This window comes from Cucurbita pepo, chromosome 17 (assembly GCF_057944985.1).
Source record: "Cucurbita pepo subsp. pepo isolate OVF chromosome 17, ASM5794498v1, whole genome shotgun sequence".
Classification (NCBI taxonomy): Eukaryota; Viridiplantae; Streptophyta; class Magnoliopsida; order Cucurbitales; family Cucurbitaceae; genus Cucurbita; species Cucurbita pepo.
Genome location: NC_141814.1, coordinates 14,002,632 through 14,022,743, shown reverse-complemented (window position 1 = coordinate 14,022,743; position 20,112 = coordinate 14,002,632). Strand labels below are relative to the sequence as shown.

Below are 20,112 nucleotides of genomic sequence, written 5' to 3'. Positions count from 1 at the left end.
CAACAAAAAAAGATTCTTCATTTCCCCATCTCCACACCTTCATTTTCTCTCTATAAAACACCTACCTTTAATTTTTCTTCATATGGGTATTTTATTTGTATTAAATATGGATTCAAATAGACAAACTTTTATTTTATTTGTAGCAAATGACCAAAAATCATCTCATGTCCTTATTTAAATATCAACTTTAACATAAATAATAACTTTTTTTTTTTTTAAATGGTGGATTAAATATACACCATTATTAAAAGATCATGAATTAATTTACAACTTAATACCTTATTTAAATTTAATTTAACGATAATTTCCACATGCTTCTTCCTTTTTCTTTGAGTTGAAAGTTCTGTATCTGACCCTCAAATCATTTATGAAGAAAAATATTAATTGACATATATGTTAGTTAATTCTCTTTATTGAATTAATTATAATATTAAATTATTGTTTTTGGATGGATTTTTAACTGATCTAAATTATATTATTTTATTAAATATATCGGGGTGGTGGCGCAGTTGGCTAGCGCGTAGGTTTCATAGCTTCGAGTTATCCTGAGGTTGAGAGTTCGAGCCTCTCTCACCCCAGTTTTTATTTTCCTTTTTTTTTTTTTTTATGATCTATGAAAAAAAATTAAGTTAATTAAAATTATATTAAATTGCAACTTACCCTCTTAACTTTGATAGGGTTGGATTTATTTAGATCCCAACTCGTAATTTTTCGATTACGTTCTCTAAATATTTTTATTTAAATTATAATATACTATTAATTCGTAGATTATTAAAGACCGTTATTTAGGTAGCTAGAGCTTATACTCTTAATTGTTTCAAGTATGGTTTTGAATGTTGTCATCAATTAATTGTTTAATGACAACCTTCCAGATGATATTATATTATATTCATCAAATAGATGGATAAGATGCTTTCCAGAGGTCCCAATTGATTATTGCGAATTCTTTGCGATTCTAAATGTAAGCAAAAATGATAAATGTCATCAATTAATTGTTTAATGACAACCTTCCAGATGATATTATATTATATTCATCAAATAGATGGATAAGATGCTTTCCAGAGGTCCCAATTGATTATTGCGAATTCTTTGCGATTCTAAATGTAAGCAAAAATGATAAATGGATGCAATTGTAAGACATTTTAATGACGAAACTATATTAATGGTCAGCATGTTCAAAACTTGTCGAGATTTATAGTATATTATAAATGAGTAAATTGACCTCTAGTTCACTTGTAATCGAGATATTTAAATATTAAGTTTAATACAAAACACAACAAATAAAAATATTTTTTTGACTAATTATCTATGAACCGATTTTATACCTGAACATATTTCGAAGTCGAATAATAAAAAACTAAATTATTACTTTTCGACAGGACTTTATAAATAATGTGTTAATTAAAATAATAAGAGTAAAAAGTACAACGCCGGGGTGGTGGCGCAGTTCGCTAGCGCGTAGGTCTCATAGCTTCTGAGTTATCCTGAGGTCGAGAGTTCGAGCCTCTCTCACCCCAATTTATTTTTCTATATTTTCTTCTTCAACACCTTAACTAAATCGTCCTGTCGTTTAAAAATATTGAATAAAGTATGGTAGCCTTCGATTCTTCTAGCACAATAAGTCTGCATTTTGAAACTAAACTCTATTCAAGTTTTTAGAAGTTTTATTTACGATTCCTACGAGCTTTAATGAAGTCTCTTTCTTGATCAACTAAGTAACTCGAGCTACTATCTTCAAGAAAGTCTGCATAAACAGTCAAATTCTAATTTCAATTTAGATTTAAGTGAGTTAGATTAAAATAATTAAGTTTAAAACTCTGGTGGTTACATATCCAATAGGAATCACGCGAACACCAAGGGTCAGTTACAGAATTTTACCAATTTACAGAATTTTACCAATTTACAGAATTTTACCAATTAATTTTAAACTCTGAGAGCCCCGTTTGTCAAGGTTGTAGTTATGGGGTGTTTGATGGGGAATTCATCATCAAGATCATGGAGAAAATGGTAACATTGTATTCATCATCATCAAGATCATGGGGAATTCATCATCAAGTATGGTAGCCTTCGATTCTTCTAGCACAATAAGTCTGCATTTTGAAACTAAACTCTATTCAAGTTTTTAGAAGTTTTATTTACGATTCCTACGAGCTTTAATGAAGTCTCTTTCTTGATCAACTAAGTAACTCGAGCTACTATCTTCAAGAAAGTCTGCATAAACAGTCAAATTCTAATTTCAATTTAGATTTAAGTGAGTTAGATTAAAATAATTAAGTTTAAAACTCTGGTGGTTACATATCCAATAGGAATCACGCGAACACCAAGGGTCAGTTACAGAATTTTACCAATTAATTTTAAACTCTGAGAGCCCCGTTTGTCAAGGTTGTAGTTATGGGGTGTTTGATGGGGAATTCATCATCAAGATCATGGAGAAAATGGTAACATTGTATCCAACCAGAGCGGATGAAGAACAGCAAAAAACTTACCAATATTTCTACAAATATTGAAGTTAAAAAAAACATGAGTCCTTCGTATCTATAGAACTGGCAAAAAGTTCAACAGCAATTCGAGTGATCCATTTAGATTAAGAAACCTCAAAACTAAGCTTGCATCTGTGTGTGTCTAACATAGCAGAGGCAAACCCAAGGAAACAAAAAGACCCTAGAAGGAAAATTGGAAAATTTCACTCCTAAAACATCGTACAACCTATATGGCTCTCACACAATAGCATTGGCAGCGCTAGCAATTCTTGGCCACAGATCAGCGCATTCCTTCCCGATGGGGCCGGTAATAGCCGAACCTGCAATCAAAGGAAACAACGTTGTAAATACTTCCATCTACCAGTGCCATATCGTACAGTAAGAGAGAAATAGGGGCGGGTTTCTATCAACTTAAGCACATACAGGTTCATCATGAAGAGTACCAAGGCTTCATGAAGGACCATCAGTTAGTTTACCAAATAAATTTGCAATCAACCATATTGCCTAAAGATATAATACATTAAATATATTCCTTAGGCAGAGGCTGAAATTAAAACCAGTGAATTGTTCAACTACGAAGTTAAAACAATTAGCCCTCATTCCATCTATGAGGTTCCTTGTTATATCATCTACTTTTTAATTGCGCTCTCAAAAACCAAGCCAAGTAGTGAAAACTTGAAGGAAAACAAAAATAAATTCTTGTTTTGTTTTTGAAATTTGGCTAAGAAGTCGAATGTTTACTTAAAAAAGATGAAACTTGTCGTAAAAAAATGATTAGCAAATGATTATTAAACGTGGTTTATCCACTCCCCATCCGCCAAAAAACAATTTGCAAACCTTCAAGATTACCATCTTCCGTGACATATCACATATTTACAACATTCTATACTTCCAGACCAGAAAGAGATTACCTTTCAGACCGACCCAATGCCTCGCTCGTATAAAAATACAACAATAAAAATTAATATTTCGAAAAATAAAAAATGAACATTACCTTTCATTTCACCCTTAGGATTGACAATAACACCAGCGTTATCTGGAGGAAATAAAAAAAACGATACATTCATGTCAGAAAACACACCAATTATTTTTGAAGAAGGTAGGATATTGCAATTGCAATATAAGTACGATAAATAGTATAAATATACAGTGTATTCATTCTATGCACTATCCGGCAATTCAATTGGTAGGCGTGACTTACTTCCCCAGCCAACAATTCAGAGATAAAAATCTCAACAAATGACAGAGAAAGAAAACTTCAAAGTACAGGGGTGTAGGGTGTGACCCCATTTAAAGACTTCTAGTTCTTGAAATTTTGAAGCAAAACAAGGTAAGAAAAAAAAAATCCAACTCATTTTAAAATAAACATCAGTAGCTATAATTACTTCAATTCAGATCTTGCGGGAATTATTTACCATAGATAAGGAACAATTTTAAACTCTAAATCATGTCAACAACCAAAGAACTGAAGCGTTCCTGATTGCATCCACACCAAATACCCAATCAAACTAAATCAAATTAAAGAATGAAAGTCAGCAGTTTTCATATGCTTAGATAAAAAAACCAGTAAACTTATCTTTCTATAAGCTTACAAGTTAGATTAGCTAAAAAGAAGCAGCTTATTTCAATTTAAGAAGAACACAAGAACGATACTATAACAAAAGGCCTTCAACCTCTTTATGACTTCCAATTTAGCGCTGCCTAATGGAGGGAAAAAAAAAAAGCCCAAAAGAAAAAAAATTGAAAAAACGATGGAAACATGCAAAACCTTCGAAATACATGAAGACACCGTCCTTTCGGCGCCATGGCTTGCGTTGCCTAACAATAACAGCAGGCAAGACCTTCTTCCTGAGATCAGGCTTGCCCTTCTTGACGGTGGCCATAACCATATCGCCGACACATGCGGATGGCAACCTATTGAGGCGACCTTTGATCCCCTTCACTGAAATGATGTATAGATTCTTAGCTCCTGTGTTGTCTGCACAGTTGACAGTAGCAGCCACTGGAAGACCCAGTGACATCCGGAACTTGTTCCCGGCGGATCCTCCCCTTCCTGTGGGAGCAATCAAGTTAGTTCGAGCATAGGAATCAAAATGGAACAAAAAATAACACAGATTTAATTCAGTTTAATCAATGAGACGCCATGTAAAAACAAAGTGTAATGAAGAAGAAGAGAACCTCGCTTCGACATTGCTGATGAACTTCGGCGTCTCTCCCGCGGCCTCTTGGATGGCCACTACATTTTATATGCATGACGCCACTTTCAGAGCTCTAGGGTTTCTGGGTGGCACGAAAGTTAGGGTTTTTTACATAACTACCCCATCAACTATAGCTATTTTCACAAATGCCCCTGGCCTATTATTATTTACCGCAGTTATTTTATTTAACGCAAACATTTTTTGGTATAAACAATATTGAAAAAACAATTTAAAATTTTGTCGAGTGACCAAAACTTGGTAGAAGCCCAATCTAACAGGTTGGGATTGGGCTGGGCCGATTTACAGTGGACAGGCCCAGTAAGGCATCGCCCTTCTGCCCTCGACTCCTCAAAAATCAAGCAGAGGGAGTCTCAGCTCCTTTTCTCTCGAATTCTCAATTAGCTTCGCATTTCGAGGGCACACCCATTTGTTTTTTTCTTCCATCAACTTCCACTCCTCTCTCCACTCCACACCCTCGTCTTCTTCTTCCTTTCGGTAAGTTCTTCTGCTTCCTCTTCTACAACTGCTCCTCGATTGGATGTTCTGGAAGTTTCATCTTTTTCTATGGCTATTATGTTTGTTGGTCATGTTACTGCTCTGTTATGTTCGCAACTGATTGTATGTTATGCTATGCTCTTCTGCGCCATTAATTTTTTTGTTTTATCGTTAAATTTCCATGTCTTCTTTGTTTTTGGGTTTGATTCAAACTAATGTACATACCAGAGTTGATGCTTCTGAAGTAAAGGGGCTGCTGTTTAATTCAAGCACAATGTCTTTTGTTTTTCTGGGTTTAGGATTCTAGCTTAATTTTTGAAGGCCACCTCCTTCTTCTTTGTCTTTTCTTCCTCTCTGCATAAATTTTATGCGATAGTTGTTTAAATGCATGCAGTTAGGCTAGCAAAGAATTATTTTTGTAGTTTAAGCATGGGGGACAGTGAAACTATAGTTGCCCAAACATCTGAATTCATGAGGTATACATCTGCTGGCTATGTTTCGAGTGGCTATGCTGATAGCAGTACAAATCTAATTCCTCATCCCGGCGTTTTTCTATCTGTGATCACTGGAGACTTTAAAGTTACACCTATATATGCAGATATGAGTGATGGCAATGCGTATGTTACGGATCCCAATTCTATTCAGCAAGGCAATCATGTTGGTGAGGTAGATGAGGCGATGGTATCTGTAGGAGTGACTGACCATAGTCAGAATAATGCTGTATCAGAAAATTCAGCAATGGAAACTGCTGAAGTAGTCAGTCATGATTCTTCTTTAAATGGAAGTGTTGCAGCTGTATCGGACAATGCCTTTTCTGTTGAGAACGGGAATGCTGTTGAGAATACCAACGAGGCTTCTGAGGAACAACACTTTGTTGATGGTTCTGGTATGTGTCTCTCGTTTTTTTTGTTTCCTGCATTTCATGAGAATTTCATTTGGCAATAAGCATTTTAACAAATGGGGCAGGCAAAAAAAAAAAAAAAAAAAGAAAAAAAAAATCAATGAAGAGTTCTGCATTTTGTTTCTTAAAGATGTGTCCTCCTATCTTTTCAAAATCTTAAAAAGCTTTTCCTTCTAAGCTTCCTAATGTACTAAAGTCTGCAGGCTAGTTTTTCGTCCTATTGTTATAAAGGCAAGTAGATAGTACCCAAACACCTTCGACTATGAGGCAAGATGAGATATCCAAAATATGCATATATTCGTAATTAAATATCGGAGGGACCTAAATACTTAAAATCAAGTATCTGATGGATAAAAAAAGCACATACATTGTGATCAATGATCCTAACAGTGCTTTAGAAGCAGTATTTGAATTTCATTTAGATTGTTCTGCTCTTTAATGGATCTTGTATATGGATACAGTTTAGACTGTTGGTAGCTAAAAATGGATGTTTCCTTAGAATGGAAAAGAAAGTAAATAGAAATTGATGGTACTCTTTATCTGGATGATTAGTCTCTCGATGGTAGCATTGTTTCTCTTAGTATTAGTTAGTCACTTGGGATGGTATATGCTTCATGCTTTTAAAGAGGTTCTGGAGTACTTATTGATAGGATCCTGCTCATGTCTTGGTAGATACTGCCACGTCATTTACTTCCGTACGCTTCAGCCAAATTATTTACTGCTCATAAAAAAAATTATTTCTTGTGTGAAATAAAATAAGCTTGTAAGGTTCGCTGAAAAGGGGCTTGAAAGAACATCAAATATACATTTTATGTTAAAAGTAAATGTTTTTCCGGTTTTCATTCATAGATGAATTTTCGATGAAACAGCCTTCAAAGGGAGAATTCAAAAACTTAAAACTAGCAACCATAAATCCCAGAAATAACAACTACCTAGACCTCAAGCCCACTTGCAGCCGTCTTTTTATTTGATAGGAAGAAGAGTAATACCAACTTGATTAACGTAATCTAAAAAATATTTTTCTTCGAGAACTAGAGGTTAAGGGCCTTGACTTAGAACCACTCTCAGTGGGATTAGATGAACAAGAAGGATTGCTGAGAAATAGGGGTTAAATCCCTGTCTTCAACTTCGTTGGAAAGAGAAAATAAACCACCTTCAAAGTTGTCTTCCATAAAGCCAACATTATAATAAAGAGAAGACTGTAATTGCAAAATAATTCAGGGTGGTCTGAGACATTATATATTATTCTACTATCTTCTTAACAAGTTCTCGACTTTCTAGCATTAGTTTAGCTTTAGCTTAGGTTCTAGTCACATTATCATTTCCATGATTATGAAACATTTACACGTTTCTTCCTGGATCTGAGGAACCTTTAGTTTGGCTTACGTTGCTGCTCATCTTCTCTTTTGGTTCCTCGTTATCATTATTATGACTCAATTACTGCCTCCAAGCGCATTTTGATCCATTATTTTCTTTGACTTTTTGTTTGATACCTTGGTTTATGGACGTTATTCACTCTCATGTTGCTGGTCAGGGTGAGAGCTTGTTCTCGACCTTTATAAATATGTGAAGAAAATAATGTGCATATTTAGGTTACATTGTCGCTAAACTTCTTTCTATTTGATTACTGTTATCAGTAATAACTTGTTTTTGTTGCCTAATATTTCCTCACCTTTTTTTGGCAGTACCTCCATTATCTGCTGAAGAAGATAGACTGTGGAACATTGTGAGGGCCAATTCTCTAGATTTTAATGCTTGGACTTCTTTGATCGAAGAGACAGAGAAGGTGGCAGAGGTATGCAAGAATGAATATTAAAAAGTATTATGGTTTACCATTTTATGGAAAGACTTATACCAGTTTTGGATTCTTTTCAGGATAACATACTCAAAATCCGGCGAGTTTATGATGCCTTTTTAGCAGAATTTCCTTTATGCTATGGTTATTGGAAGAAGTATGCAGATCATGAGGCACGGTTTGGTTCAACTGACAAAGTTGTTGAGGTGTATGAACGAGCAGTGCATGGGGTCACCTACTCGGTTGATATTTGGCTGCATTACTGCATATTCACTCTTAGTACATATGGAGATCCAGAGACCATCAGAAGGTATAGCATTCTGTTTTCCTATTTGCATTTCCTGGTGTACCAATACTATGACTCTTAGTTACTTGGACCTGATAACAATCTTCTTCTCTTTGCTTGTAACCTCTGTTTAGATGGCTGTACCAGTGATTTCCTACATGTAAGGTGGAAAGATTTGATTGAAATATAGATTGGAATTGCATGTTCCAATGTGCATCCCATGATATGGGGTTACAACGTTATATGCCTTTTTTAAAGTTATTTTTAATAAAAGATGTAGTGTCAATTTCCCATCGTCTATTGTGGATTATGCCTTAGTCTGTAGTTATGGTGAACTACAGCAGTTGTTTAACCTTGGTCCACTGAGATGCATCAATATACAAATTGCTGCTGGGAATATCACGTTCAGTTATGGGCTAAGATGGCCTCTATCATTGCTTCATTCACGGACATAATTTGATTTTTAGGAAGGTAATTGCAGCATGCTGAAGTGTCATATGCTGTTAGAGTAAATTGTTCCTTCACCTTCAACGTTAGTGCAGTTGTTTCTGTTTTGTGAATACTTTGCACCACTTGATGATCTTTAGTTACTTAATAACCTTTTCCTGGTTGATGATATTTCAGGCTTTTTGAGAGAGGATTAGCGTATGTTGGGACAGATTACCTCTCCTTTCCCCTTTGGGATAAGTATATTGAATACGAGTACACGCAGCAGGAGTGGGGTCGACTGGCTATGATATACACACGTATACTAGAAAATCCAAATCAACAGTTGGATCGGTATTACAATAGGTGAGTCTTGCGAATCCGGACAATATTACTGTCTGTCATAATAATTTGGTATTGCCTTTTCCGGTGATCTTAATTCTTTTGCTTTTGAACTTGGTTGCTACTCTTAGATGTACTTGTCATACTTGCTAAGTCAACATTTTGTTGCAGGCTGGGGGTTATACACCCTTTTGTTGTCTTAATTACATTCTGTGTCAGGGAAAGCTATTCAGATAGATGGTTGTATGGGATTGATACTAATCCATATAGCTTTGTTAAACTTCTTTCCTTAATAAATAATCTAAAATGTCCTTTTCCCTTTGGATCACGATGCAAATGTGTTGCAGCTTCAAGGAGTTGGCTGCAAATCGGCCATTGTCAGAGTTGAAGAGTTCTGAGGAGGCTGTATTAGATGTGCAATCAGAGGCTGGTGATCAAGTAAATGGGGAGGAAGGTCATCCTGATGCCACGGAACCATCATCTAAAACTGTAAGTGCTGGCTTAACAGAAGCAGAGGAGTTGGAGAAGTATATCGCCATTAGAGAAGAAATCTATAAGAAAGCTAAAGAGTTCGATTCTAAGATCATTGGTTTTGAAACAGCTATCAGAAGGCCCTACTTTCATGTTAGACCACTAAATGTTGCAGAGCTTGATAATTGGCATAGTTACTTGGATTTTATAGAACAAGAAGGAGACTTAAACAAGGTACTTTAGTTTGTTTCTTGTTTTAAATATGTTTATTTTTTTTCGTTTTTAGTCGTCCTTGTTATATATTGACTTACAGTTAAAAAATATCTGCTGCATCATATGCTTTACTGGCTAAACCATTGGATGAAGCAACTATTTAATCGGGAATTTGAACTGAGACTAAAGCAGGGGCCTTCAATTTGGTTTCTTTAAGGCTAAGTACTTCGAACTCTCATTTATCAGTGGAGATTCTAGGTTCATGATGTGTTTGTACAGTAACTTTTTATTCTTTTTAAAATTCCAATGTTATGCATGCAGGTATCTTATCTTCCTAACCATCTGTCTGTCAGGCAAGGAGGGTCCCTCATTTCATATTTGAGGGGCCTCTCTATTCTACTGAGGAGTATTTCTGTTGCATATCTCTTTTCTGTTTCTTATCACATCTTTACATAAGGAATTTTAAATGTGAAGACCGTTTTATATGTTTTTCCTTTTTTCTTGTTTGAATTTTTTGTGAATAGGTGGTGAAGTTATACGAGAGATGCGTTATTGCTTGTGCCAACTATCCTGAATACTGGGTTCGGTATATTTTATACATGCAAGCAAGCGACAGTATGGATCTTTCCAATAATGCCCTTGCTCGAGCAAGCCAAGTTTTTGTCAAGGTAGGGAATACATGCATCTACCATTTACCTAATCTTATGACAATTGGTTGTAGTTATCATGATTAAGGATGACCTAATCATGATCCTACATAGCTTATAATGTATCAAGAGGCTTACTAGTCAAAAGGTTTTGGCTGGGCCACACAAGTTGTGAGCTTCCACTGGTGTACTTAGGGTTGTTTCCTCTTCCTGCATCCCTTTAAGTGAGAAACTCAACTATCATTAACTAGTACAATTATCACCTAATGTATGCTTACAAATTATAATATTTGGTTGCAACAATGACTAGTACAGTAAAATGTGCATTGATCAATTTATTTTCACAAAAGGTTTGGTTGAAGCATTTTGAGAAAGACAGAGCATAGTCAACCTAAGTCCACCAGTAAATCAATATGGCATGACACAGTCAATGCTAGTGCATTTTCCAAATAATCAAAAGACAGCACCAGTTTCCAAAAATTTATGACCTAGCTTGTTTTGACCAAGATACTAAGACATTGTTGACAGAAATATTTGTTTGTACTTTTTTAAACGTTTCAATATTCTCATACAGTCTTACTTTATGAGTTATGAGAGACATTAAGATGTATGCTTTTATGTATATTCACTCCAATTTATATTATTTGGGAAATTGGAGATTCAAGGCATAAAAACATCCTTATTTTCATGGGCTGTATTGTATGTGAAAAAGGTACTTAAATATCTCTAGCCCTTGTGTCCTTCTCCTGTGTACATAACCCTATCTCATCTTGGCCACCAAATCCTTTCTCAGTCCAACCAAGTGGTTGACTAATACAAACATCTCGATTGTAAGCTCTGTTAATGTGGATTCATTTTTCCTCCCTATATGCAATTATTTTGCTTTATGAATTATTGCTATATCTTATTTTTGAAGAAAAGTCCCAGTGTATTATTTTATACATTTTCTTAATTAAACAAGTTCGAATAATGTTTGACAGCTTGCTGGATTGTAATATGTATTCTCTAATGACTATGTTAGTCAGCTGGTATCCCTAGATATTGATGTCTATGATGCATGGAATGGTAGACCTTTTTTAATTATTTAGTTTGGATTTTAAGTTAATATGTACATGCATCCCAAACTTCAACAGAGACGACCGGAGATCCATTTATTTTCTGCTCGGTTCAAGGAGCAGAACGGGGATATTGCTGGTGCTCGAGCCTCTTATCAACTCGTGCATACTGAAATTTCACCTGGCCTTCTTGAAGCAATTATTAAGCATGCTAATATGGAACATCGTCTGGTAAGATGTCTTAAATAAGTTGTGATACATAGTGATGCATGGATTTTTAAATTTGGCCGTTTGAATTTTCAGGGAAACCTGGAAGAGGCATACTCTGTATATGAACAAGCCATCGCCATCGAAAGAGGAAAAGAACATTCTCGTGCATTACCGCTGTTATATGCTCAGTACTCGAGATTTCTGAACTTGGTATGTTTGCTGAAATTATGGTCCCTCTGCTTGGAGATTGTTCACATAATTAAGCATTCTGCATTTGTCCTTTCATAGTTTTCATTATGCTTCTTTACACCTCTAACTTAAATGGGGAACACTAAACACATTTTGATTAATAATATAGGTTTTTAAACTACTGGCCTTTTTTCTTTTTTTTGTTGATACTGATGCACAGCTTTTGAAGGGAAGTATTCCCCAGTTGTGCAAGACATTTCGTTTATATTAAAATAAAGAAGCTTGCTATTTTTTCTTTGGTCTTCTCAATTTTTTGAGCAGTCTCTTCTGGGGGCATGCGGTTAGTTGAATCAGCCTTTTTCTTGATTTCTGGAGCGTTGTTTTCTTAGAATCTTGTCTCTTCACTGTGTTGACAGGTATGTAAGAATGAAGGAAAAGCTAGAGAAATTCTTGATAAGGCAGTTGAGCATGGTGAATTATCCAAACCGCTCATTGAGGTACTCCCTCTCTTTCCATATTTTGAAATATTTGAATTTTATCTCATAACTGTTGCTTTCCTGCGGTTAAATGAATACCTTTTTGCCTCCATGATTCATCCAGGCCTTGATTCATTTTGAGGCAATTCAGTCAGCAGCAAAGAGAATTGATTATTTAGATTCATTAGTTGAGAAGGTCATAGTGCCCAATACAGAGAATGCATCGGTCGTGAGTGCTTCAATGAGGGAGGAGTTATCAAGCATTTTCTTGGAGGTACGAATAAAGTTCATTATGTTTGCAGGGATAAGGCTTTTGAGGGTTGATAGACGTAATTGCAAGTTAAATATGAAGAATTAACTTCTTGGTCATGAGTATACTAGGAATTGTTCATTTGTTTTGGTTGACCTTACATTGATACAGATTGATAAGATTATTTAGTAGAAAGGTCCCTTGTTTTTCCACCTTAATTTGGATCTCATTCCTCTGTGGAGTTGTCAATATCTCCATTGCATGTATAATATTCTGGTACAGAGCAACACCAAGTTGAAGTATTTTAAAGGTAGAAAGTTCTTATTTGATGATGCCGAATACCGGAAGTAGATGCTCACGACATGAAATCTTTCTCACATTTTCTTGATCAGAAAATCTTTCTTCCATTAAAATACGTTTGGATTGTATTTTCCTGAATGCGCTCATGAATGATTTTGCAGTTTCTGAATCTCTTTGGAGATGTTCAGTCAATCAAGAAGGCGGAGGACAGACATGCAAAGCTATTCATTTCACATAAGAGTACATCAGAACTGAAAAAACGCCTTGCGGATGATTATTTAGCATCTGAAAAAGCAAAAATGGCCAAATCCTATCCTAGCGTTGCTTCGCCAGCACAATCTGTGATGGGTGCTTATCCAACTGGTCAAAGCCAGTGGGCAGCTAGCTATGGTTTACAACCGCAAGCCTGGCCACCTGTTGCTCAAGCACAGGGGCAACAATGGGCACCTGGTTATACCCAATCGGTAAATGCCTTTTTATCTTTCACCCTTTTTATTTTTCATATAACAAATAATGGAACATTTCACACAAAAGGTCTAATTGCCCTTGTTATGCTTAGTAAATCCCGTCACTACTTGTGGAAGGTAAAGGCGAATTCACTTGTTTCTCTTTCCATTCCATGTTTTCTGGTTTCTATATACTTCATTTCTACCCTTCCAGTCACATAACAGTCATTTGACTTGCGTTATTTCCCCAAAAAGTAAAGAGCAGAAAAGAAATAACCCTTCTATTGTTTCCTCCCGTCTACATGAATACAGGCCTCGTACAGTGGGTATGGAAGCACATACACGAATCCACCAGTGTCCACATCAGTGTCACAAGCCTCCACTTATGCGACCTATCCTCCTACATACCCTGTCCAGGTATTAAATCCTTCTCATCTCCTGTTAACTCCACAATATTTTGTTAGTTGGCCTGTTTCAAGAGACGTAGAACAATCATCTGTTTTGAGTTTGATGTGTTTGATGAGTACTTGAACTCCAAAATCATATTTTTCATGAAATGTTGTGTTTATTTACAGCAGCAGGCATATTCTGCACAGAGTTACGCCCAACCGACTGCTCAAGCAACAATTACACCATCACAGCAGCCAGCTTCAGTGGCTCAGCCGTATTACGGGAGTTACTATATGAATGGATGAGAATTCCCACTAGTTCATTCGTAACTGTAATCTAAAATTTTCCCCTCATGTGCGAGTACAATCTACTGACATCCTGTAGCTTTGTTTCTTAGGGACATATGGGTATGGTATAGCTAACTCAAACTAGGGGACAGTTCTAGAATTCTCTTCTGCCCAATTCTTCCCGTCTTTTTTTTTTTCTTTTCTTTTTTTTGATATGCCAATTAGATGTCGTGGTTTGGATATCAGAATTTTCTATTGATTGAGAGTTAAGAAAGATAGTGATTTCGACCCAACTCTTTTTCTTGTGAATGTTAATTTGGCAGAACCGATTATGTGGTGTGCTGATGGTTGGCTGAAGCCCCTTGCCTTGCATTGTTCGAGTATTATATTAATCAAATTACAAAACTCAATTCAAGAATATATTAGATACCTCGTAGGCCAAACATATTAATGAATGAATTGCTTATACCTTAGGAAATCATAATACATTTTAAAGTAAAATGTTTTATATGTATGATTATGCGTATTGACTTTTAATTTTGGAAGTAAAATTTAAAGAGATTGCACGAGAATGTATGTAACCAATTAGGTCACTATGTTAATTTTTATTTCAAATGAAACTATAATTTGTACTTTTACTGTCATCAAAGAGATTATATTTATTTTTTAATGTACGCTTAGTTCAAGTTACACGAAAACAGGTATTATCAATCAAGAGGTTAGAGTTTTAAATTACTTACCATTATTTCACAAAATGTTAAATTTTTAATAAGAAAATATAATTAAACTAATTTTCTTATATAACCTAATAGATTCTCAATTCTAATGGATAAATGTTAAATTTTTAATAAGAAAATATAATTAAACTGATTTTCTTATATAATCTAATAGATTATCAATTCTAATGGATAAAAATTAAATTTGAATTTGTTTCTTTAAGAGGAAGAGGGTGCATGGGTCTCGATCACTTGGTGGACTATCTTTTCTGAATGTAGTAAGGAGATTCTCTAATGAATAAAAAAAAATGGTAAATATTTTTTTTTTATGGTAGATATTTTTTTTCTGTATATAACAAGGAGAGTCTCTAATCAGTAAAAAATATCGGGTAAAAGTAATACTGTATTCTAACCTTGAAAAAAAATATCCTAACAACTTACAATTACATGTAATAAAGGGTTTGAGCGAAAAAAAGAAAAAAAAAAAAAAAAAGAAAAGAAAACCTAATCAAATCAACACCAACATTTTCCAAGTAGTTTGACCGCAGTAAAAAAAAAAGAAACTGTCTTTTACCCGCTCAAAGCTAAACCTTATAGCATTACATTTTCCCGGGTCGAGCCGGGTCATTTAGTGGGCTGACCCGCCCACCCGACAAAACCCATCGCGGCAAGAGAGAAGCATGCGAGACATCTGGGCCGTTGATATGGCGATGGGGCTAACGTGGAAGTGTTGATGGAGAGTGGGGCCCAGATATCCAAGGGCCGTGATTTGATATCGTCGTTTCCGATATAAATAAAAGCGAATTGTTGGAGTCTCTCGAGTGTCCGAAATCAAAATCCCTGCGCTTCCCCCTTACGTAGATAGATCTGCTGCTGCCTTTGCCTTTGCCTTTGAGGTTTTTCCTTATCGCCGTCTCTCTGATCTCCGGCTTCCTTATCGGCAGCGCAGTCTCCGTTTCTTATTCTTTCGCGGTTCCCTTCGACCACTGCCTCCGCATACAATCCCTGATTCTCCATTTCTAACAACATTAACACATTTCTTAACTACTCTCCCTAGGGTTTTCTGCTTCCTTTTTGTTTTTGTCCCCTTGGATCTACCCACCTTCGTACTTACGCTACTAGGTTTTAGGATTTGGGGATTTGCATGCTGCCCTCCGTCAACTGAGCTTTACTTTTTTTTTTTCTCCGCTTGTTTACAGTTGTGAAAATGGCAGCTTATTCTGGATCTGTCAGTGCTGTCCAGGTCTCCATCTTCTTCTTTTAACCTTGCCTTTACATATTTTGACTGCAATTGTTTTTGTTTGTGTTTTTGGTTTATCTAATGGGTGGATATGGATTTTTGAGATGGTGCAGGTAGGGTCCTACTTTGTGGAGCAGTACTATCATGTTCTTCGGCAACAACCTGACCTTGTCCACCAGTTTTACAACGATGCTAGCTCCATGATTCGGGTTGATGGGGATTCCTCCGAGACTGCCTCCACAATGCTGGTATTTCTTGCTTTTTAATTCTTATGCACGCGTCACAATTTTGATACTAGTGAAGGATAGGATGGTTTGGCCGTGTTTGAGTACTATTATTTTGTTATGTTTTGGTTGGAATTGGTGATTTCGTCATTTGTTGATTCTCAACGCTGGCAACTTTTTGGTTCTCATGTTTCTTATAGATTCTAACATTTTTTATTATCAGTACGTAGTGTTAGCTAATACTCTTCATTAGGTTTAAGCTATGAAATGTCATTACGGGATTACTGGTTTAATGGGTTTCTGAATCTTTCACTAATGCGTTCGGTCAAGAAAAAATAAACATACGCACCTCTTCATTGCTTGCTTGTTTGTTGTGACAAGCTATATTTCTGCATGATATAACTTTTTGTTACTATTATTCACTTGTTATTTTTCTTCTGCAGCAAATACATACACTTATCATGTCACTAAATTTCACTGCATTTTCAATTAAGACGATCAATTCGATGGATTCTTGGAATGGGGGTATTCTGGTAGTGGTTTCAGGTTCTGCAAAGTCCAAAGAGTTCAATGGGATCAGGAAGTTTGTTCAGACCTTTTTTCTTGCTCCTCAAGAGAAGGGTTACTTTGTTCTTAATGATATCTTTCATTTCATCGAGGAGGAGATAGCTCAGCCCAATCCGTTGCCTGTCCTATCAGAAAATAAATTTGAATCTGAACTAAATGCTCCCAGCTCTATTCCAGAGCCACCAGGTACTTTATCAATATGATTGAAGAATTAGGCAACAAATCACTAAGCTTTTTAATTTTTCCTATGTATGGAGAAAACTACTTTTGTCATAGCCATGGTTAGTGGATTCTTTCCCCTTCACATGGTGCACTTGATCTTTTGGAGCACTTGTATTTATGAACTGTAGAAGATTTCAAAGATTAGTGATAGTTGAAAGTGAACTTGTATGTTGCTAAAATAGTTTCTACATGGATCATTAGTAGTAACCTGAGTAGTTCAGCCGGATATTAAGACTATACTTCTCTTGATTTCGTTTTGGTAGTGTCCGACTATGTTTTGGAGGAGAATGCAAGAGATTATGAGGACTCAGTTCATGTAGAAGATGATCCAGTTGATAAATACAGCCTTCCTGAACAACACCAACAAGAAGAATTTAAAACTGAAGTTCTTGTGGAGGAGGCCACTGTGGAGGATTTAGTTGCTTCACATCCAATTGTAGTTAATAGTGTGCAGGAGCCTCTTTCTGCAGTGATTGATGAACCCGTTGGAGAGCCAGAAAAGAGAACTTATGCTTCCATAGTATGTGCACTCTACCATAGCTCCTAGTGCTGGTTCCTGTGTTTGCATGCTATCTGCGTCTGTTGTGTGTGTGTGCAATGACAACATTCCATCAAGCCATAATCATTTATTAGTTAGTTTTTGTGACTATAAAATAATCTACAGAGTTCAGGGTAATAAAATGGTCGTAACATGAACCTCACCAAAAAGAGGAATACAAAAGTTGGGAAGCTATATGATTATGATTTTCTTTCATCCAAGTCATAAATTGGAGATATCTTAGGGCTGTCATTTTTTCAGTTATTACAGCTTGAGCTGGATATTGATCGGTGGTACAGATGTGATATTTTTTTCTTATGTGTTGATAATATTGAAACTATGTAGTTAAGGGCTGCTAGAGCGGAATCTGCACAATCAGCTATGCCGCAATCATCATTTTACCCGAGTGCTCCAGCTACTTCTGAGTGGAACCATACTCCCGAACCTACCCCACAACAGATAAACCCTGCACCATCATATGCCCCTGAATCTGGAGCAGATGCAATTGAAGAAGGTTTTGGTGTGGAAGATGGAGGTCAAATTCTTGATTCATTTTTAAATTATGGAGTTTACTATCTAAATCTTTGCAATAGTCTGAAACATCATTATTTTTTTTTTCTGTTTGTACTCCATTCTTCATTGTTGTATGAGGTTATTGATTTTTTAAGGTTTTACAGGTGGGATTTTAATCATTTTTTATTGGTTGCTTTCAGGACCCATATTTTTACATGAATTTTTGCATGACAGCTCTTTATTTTATCTTGTAATTCAGTTTTCTGCATGCTGCTTGAAATAACCATGAAAAGGACTCAGGGAGAAGTATTGTTATAATGGATGTTTGCGCGAGAAATGTTGTCTGTGTTTTTGAGGCGTTGAAAAAACATTATTGTATTTTGTGTAATTTGCATCCCAAAGCATCTGATTGGTTGTTTTATCGTTCTTTCTTCAGGTGAACCGAAATCTGTCTATGTTAGAAACTTGCCACCTTCTGTTACTGAAGCTGAAATTGAGCAAGAATTTAAATCTTTTGGCAAAATTTTGCCTGATGGCGTATTCATTAGGTCTCGAAAGGTCAGTTCCTTACTTTTTGATGTTTGTTGGTTAATCTTTAATGGCTAAACACATATCTTTTTTGTTCAGGAAATTGGGGTTTGTTATGCATTCGTGGAGTTTGAAGATATTCTTGGCGTTCAAAATGCCCTAAAGGTTAGACATTTTATTTTGTTTTGGTTTCTGTGACAGAGACGAGCCAAGTTTGTTTTGGTTTTTACGTTTCTTTCCCTTGTAAAATATAAATCTGTCATATTCTGCTGCAGGCGTCTCCAATTCAAATAGCTGGAAGGCAAGTCTACATTGAGGAACGCAGGCCAAACAGCGGTGCTGCTCGAGGAAGTAAGTGCAAATATACCTTGTTTCGTTTGTAACTTATTTTCTGGTTTTCTTATTCTATCTTTTTGCATATATGTGAAACCTTCAAGGTTTCTGCCTTTTAAGTCTATGAGTTAGAATGTGTCTGAGCTCTATATTATTGGTGTATTAGTCAGAATAATGCAAAATTAAACATAACCGATTTGAAAAGATAAAACTTTTAACCAGGATATAAGGGCCCTTGCTCATTGGTTCTTGTTGAAACAAAATTCTTCAAATAGCTTTTTTTGGGAAGGCATGTAAGCCAACCCTGTGTTGACAATAGTTATGCCGCCCAGTCCAGTTTATATATGCATTTTCTAATTCTTCATAGTAGCGTTCAGTGAGCACTTTGCTCCCAACTAAACCTTTGCAAATGACAATTTATTTACATTGGCTTCACATGGATGGTTTATGATGCATTTTATTGTTTCATGATCAGGAAGGGGAAGAGGAGGCAGAGGCAGTTACCAGTCAGATGCACCCAGAGGACGATTTGGTTCTCGTGGTGTGGGCCGAGGAAGCAGCCAGGATGGCAGTGACTATGGTAGGTTGAGAGGCAATGGATTCCCTCAGCGAGGGTATCACAAGTTTCAATAGCATCATCAATCATCTACTTTGTGCATATCGTCCATCATGGAGATGAAAGCGTGGAAGAGTTTTTGATATGAAGGTGTGGGATACGAGAGAATGCAGTGTCTCGGGTGTGATGAGAGAGAGAGAGTGGTTTAGGGAATTGGTTTGTAGTTTGTGTTTTGAGGTTGTGAGGTTGACGTTACGTTAGTAGAAATGTTAATTTGTGAGGAATTAATTGAAGAAGATAAGATGGTAGAGATTTTTCCCAGTTGGATAGTTTTTGAGATGCAATTCAAGTGGGGAATTTTGGGATTTGAAGTAGAAGCAGTTGTTAGGCTATGCGAGGGGGAAAGACTTGGAAGATAGTCCTTTTCATCAATCCTATAATGAACTTGTTTCCTTTTGCTCTCTTATTCTTTGTTTCTTCACTTTATGGAACAAACTTTGAAATTTACAATAAATTATACTAAAAAGTCATTTTTAAAATTTATAATAAATTTAAACACCAAATTTATATTAAAGAGATGGTCGGATTCAACGAGGGGTGTACTTTCAATTTGACAATCTGGACCAATCCAACCCGAATAAGGGTTGGGTTCATTTTTTATGAACTTTCGGTTTTCGGTTCGTGGGACAAACACTTGGGTTGACCCGAGCAATCCGATTATATAAAATATATTAAGAATTTTAAAGTATTAATGAGTTTGCTAGAGTGGTACTTTGACCCGTCTTTAATATATTTTATTTATATTTTATCTAATATTG

At 35.9% G+C, this 20,112-nt stretch overlaps 3 protein-coding genes and 1 non-coding gene across 5 annotated transcripts; 3 read left to right on the top strand and 1 right to left on the bottom strand.

Moving 5' to 3' along the window:
- The first annotated feature begins 494 nt into the window (after positions 1 to 494).
- TRNAM-CAU (transfer RNA methionine (anticodon CAU)) lies at positions 495 to 578 on the top strand. The gene is given in 2 exon segments: positions 495 to 532; positions 543 to 578. It is a non-coding gene; the product is annotated as a tRNA-Met (tRNA).
- A 1,931-nt stretch (positions 579 to 2,509) lies between these two features.
- LOC111779300 (large ribosomal subunit protein uL14x/uL14z/uL14y) lies at positions 2,510 to 4,815 on the bottom strand. Its single transcript, XM_023659422.2, has 4 exons — positions 4,659 to 4,815; positions 4,249 to 4,533; positions 3,475 to 3,516; positions 2,510 to 2,800 (listed from the first exon to the last, which is right to left on the bottom strand). Exons 1-4 carry the CDS (start codon positions 4,669 to 4,671, stop codon positions 2,718 to 2,720), a joined length of 423 nt encoding a protein of 140 aa, XP_023515190.1. The 5' UTR covers positions 4,672 to 4,815; the 3' UTR covers positions 2,510 to 2,717.
- A 772-nt stretch (positions 4,816 to 5,587) lies between these two features.
- On the top strand, positions 5,588 to 14,150 carry LOC111778471 (pre-mRNA-processing factor 39-1). 2 transcript variants are annotated; one of them, XM_023658320.2, is made up of 13 exons: positions 5,588 to 6,059; positions 7,760 to 7,869; positions 7,950 to 8,179; positions 8,780 to 8,947; positions 9,271 to 9,628; positions 10,132 to 10,275; positions 11,388 to 11,540; positions 11,613 to 11,729; positions 12,125 to 12,205; positions 12,309 to 12,458; positions 12,896 to 13,198; positions 13,493 to 13,597; positions 13,759 to 14,150. In XM_023658320.2, exons 1-13 carry the CDS (start codon positions 5,603 to 5,605, stop codon positions 13,873 to 13,875), a joined length of 2,493 nt encoding a protein of 830 aa, XP_023514088.2. In that variant the 5' UTR covers positions 5,588 to 5,602; the 3' UTR covers positions 13,876 to 14,150. The 2 variants fall into 2 exon arrangements, with proteins under 2 accessions (XP_023514088.2, XP_086975279.1); XM_087119153.1 differs by having other exon boundaries at positions 13,756 to 14,150.
- A 1,238-nt stretch (positions 14,151 to 15,388) lies between these two features.
- On the top strand, positions 15,389 to 19,758 carry LOC111778835 (nuclear transport factor 2). Its single transcript, XM_023658816.2, has 9 exons — positions 15,389 to 15,816; positions 15,927 to 16,061; positions 16,481 to 16,790; positions 17,090 to 17,346; positions 17,710 to 17,899; positions 18,314 to 18,435; positions 18,505 to 18,570; positions 18,681 to 18,756; positions 19,214 to 19,758. The coding sequence occupies exons 1-9, from the start codon at positions 15,781 to 15,783 to the stop codon at positions 19,369 to 19,371; spliced, it is 1,350 nt and encodes a 449-aa protein (XP_023514584.2). The 5' UTR covers positions 15,389 to 15,780; the 3' UTR covers positions 19,372 to 19,758.
- Positions 19,759 to 20,112: the final 354 nt, after the last annotated feature.

Excerpts from the sequence above, each read along its gene's own strand:
- LOC111778471 (XM_087119153.1), top strand. The coding sequence starts at position 5,603 with ATGGGGGACAGTGAAACTATAGTTGCCCAAACATCTGAATTCATGAGG. Across the intron at positions 10,276-11,387 it reads CAAGCCAAGTTTTTGTCAAG|AGACGACCGGAGATCCATTT; the intron begins GTAGGGAATACA and ends AAACTTCAACAG. Across the intron at positions 12,206-12,308 it reads TATCCAAACCGCTCATTGAG|GCCTTGATTCATTTTGAGGC; the intron begins GTACTCCCTCTC and ends TGATTCATCCAG.
- LOC111778835 (XM_023658816.2), top strand. The coding sequence starts at position 15,781 with ATGGCAGCTTATTCTGGATCTGTCAGTGCTGTCCAG. Across the intron at positions 16,791-17,089 it reads CTCTATTCCAGAGCCACCAG|TGTCCGACTATGTTTTGGAG; the intron begins GTACTTTATCAA and ends TCGTTTTGGTAG. Across the intron at positions 18,571-18,680 it reads GCGTTCAAAATGCCCTAAAG|GCGTCTCCAATTCAAATAGC; the intron begins GTTAGACATTTT and ends ATTCTGCTGCAG.
- LOC111779300 (XM_023659422.2), bottom strand. Across the intron at positions 3,517-4,248 it reads TGTCTTCATGTATTTCGAAG|ATAACGCTGGTGTTATTGTC; the intron begins GTTTTGCATGTT and ends TATTTCCTCCAG. Across the intron at positions 2,801-3,474 it reads TCCTAAGGGTGAAATGAAAG|GTTCGGCTATTACCGGCCCC; the intron begins GTAATGTTCATT and ends CTTTGATTGCAG.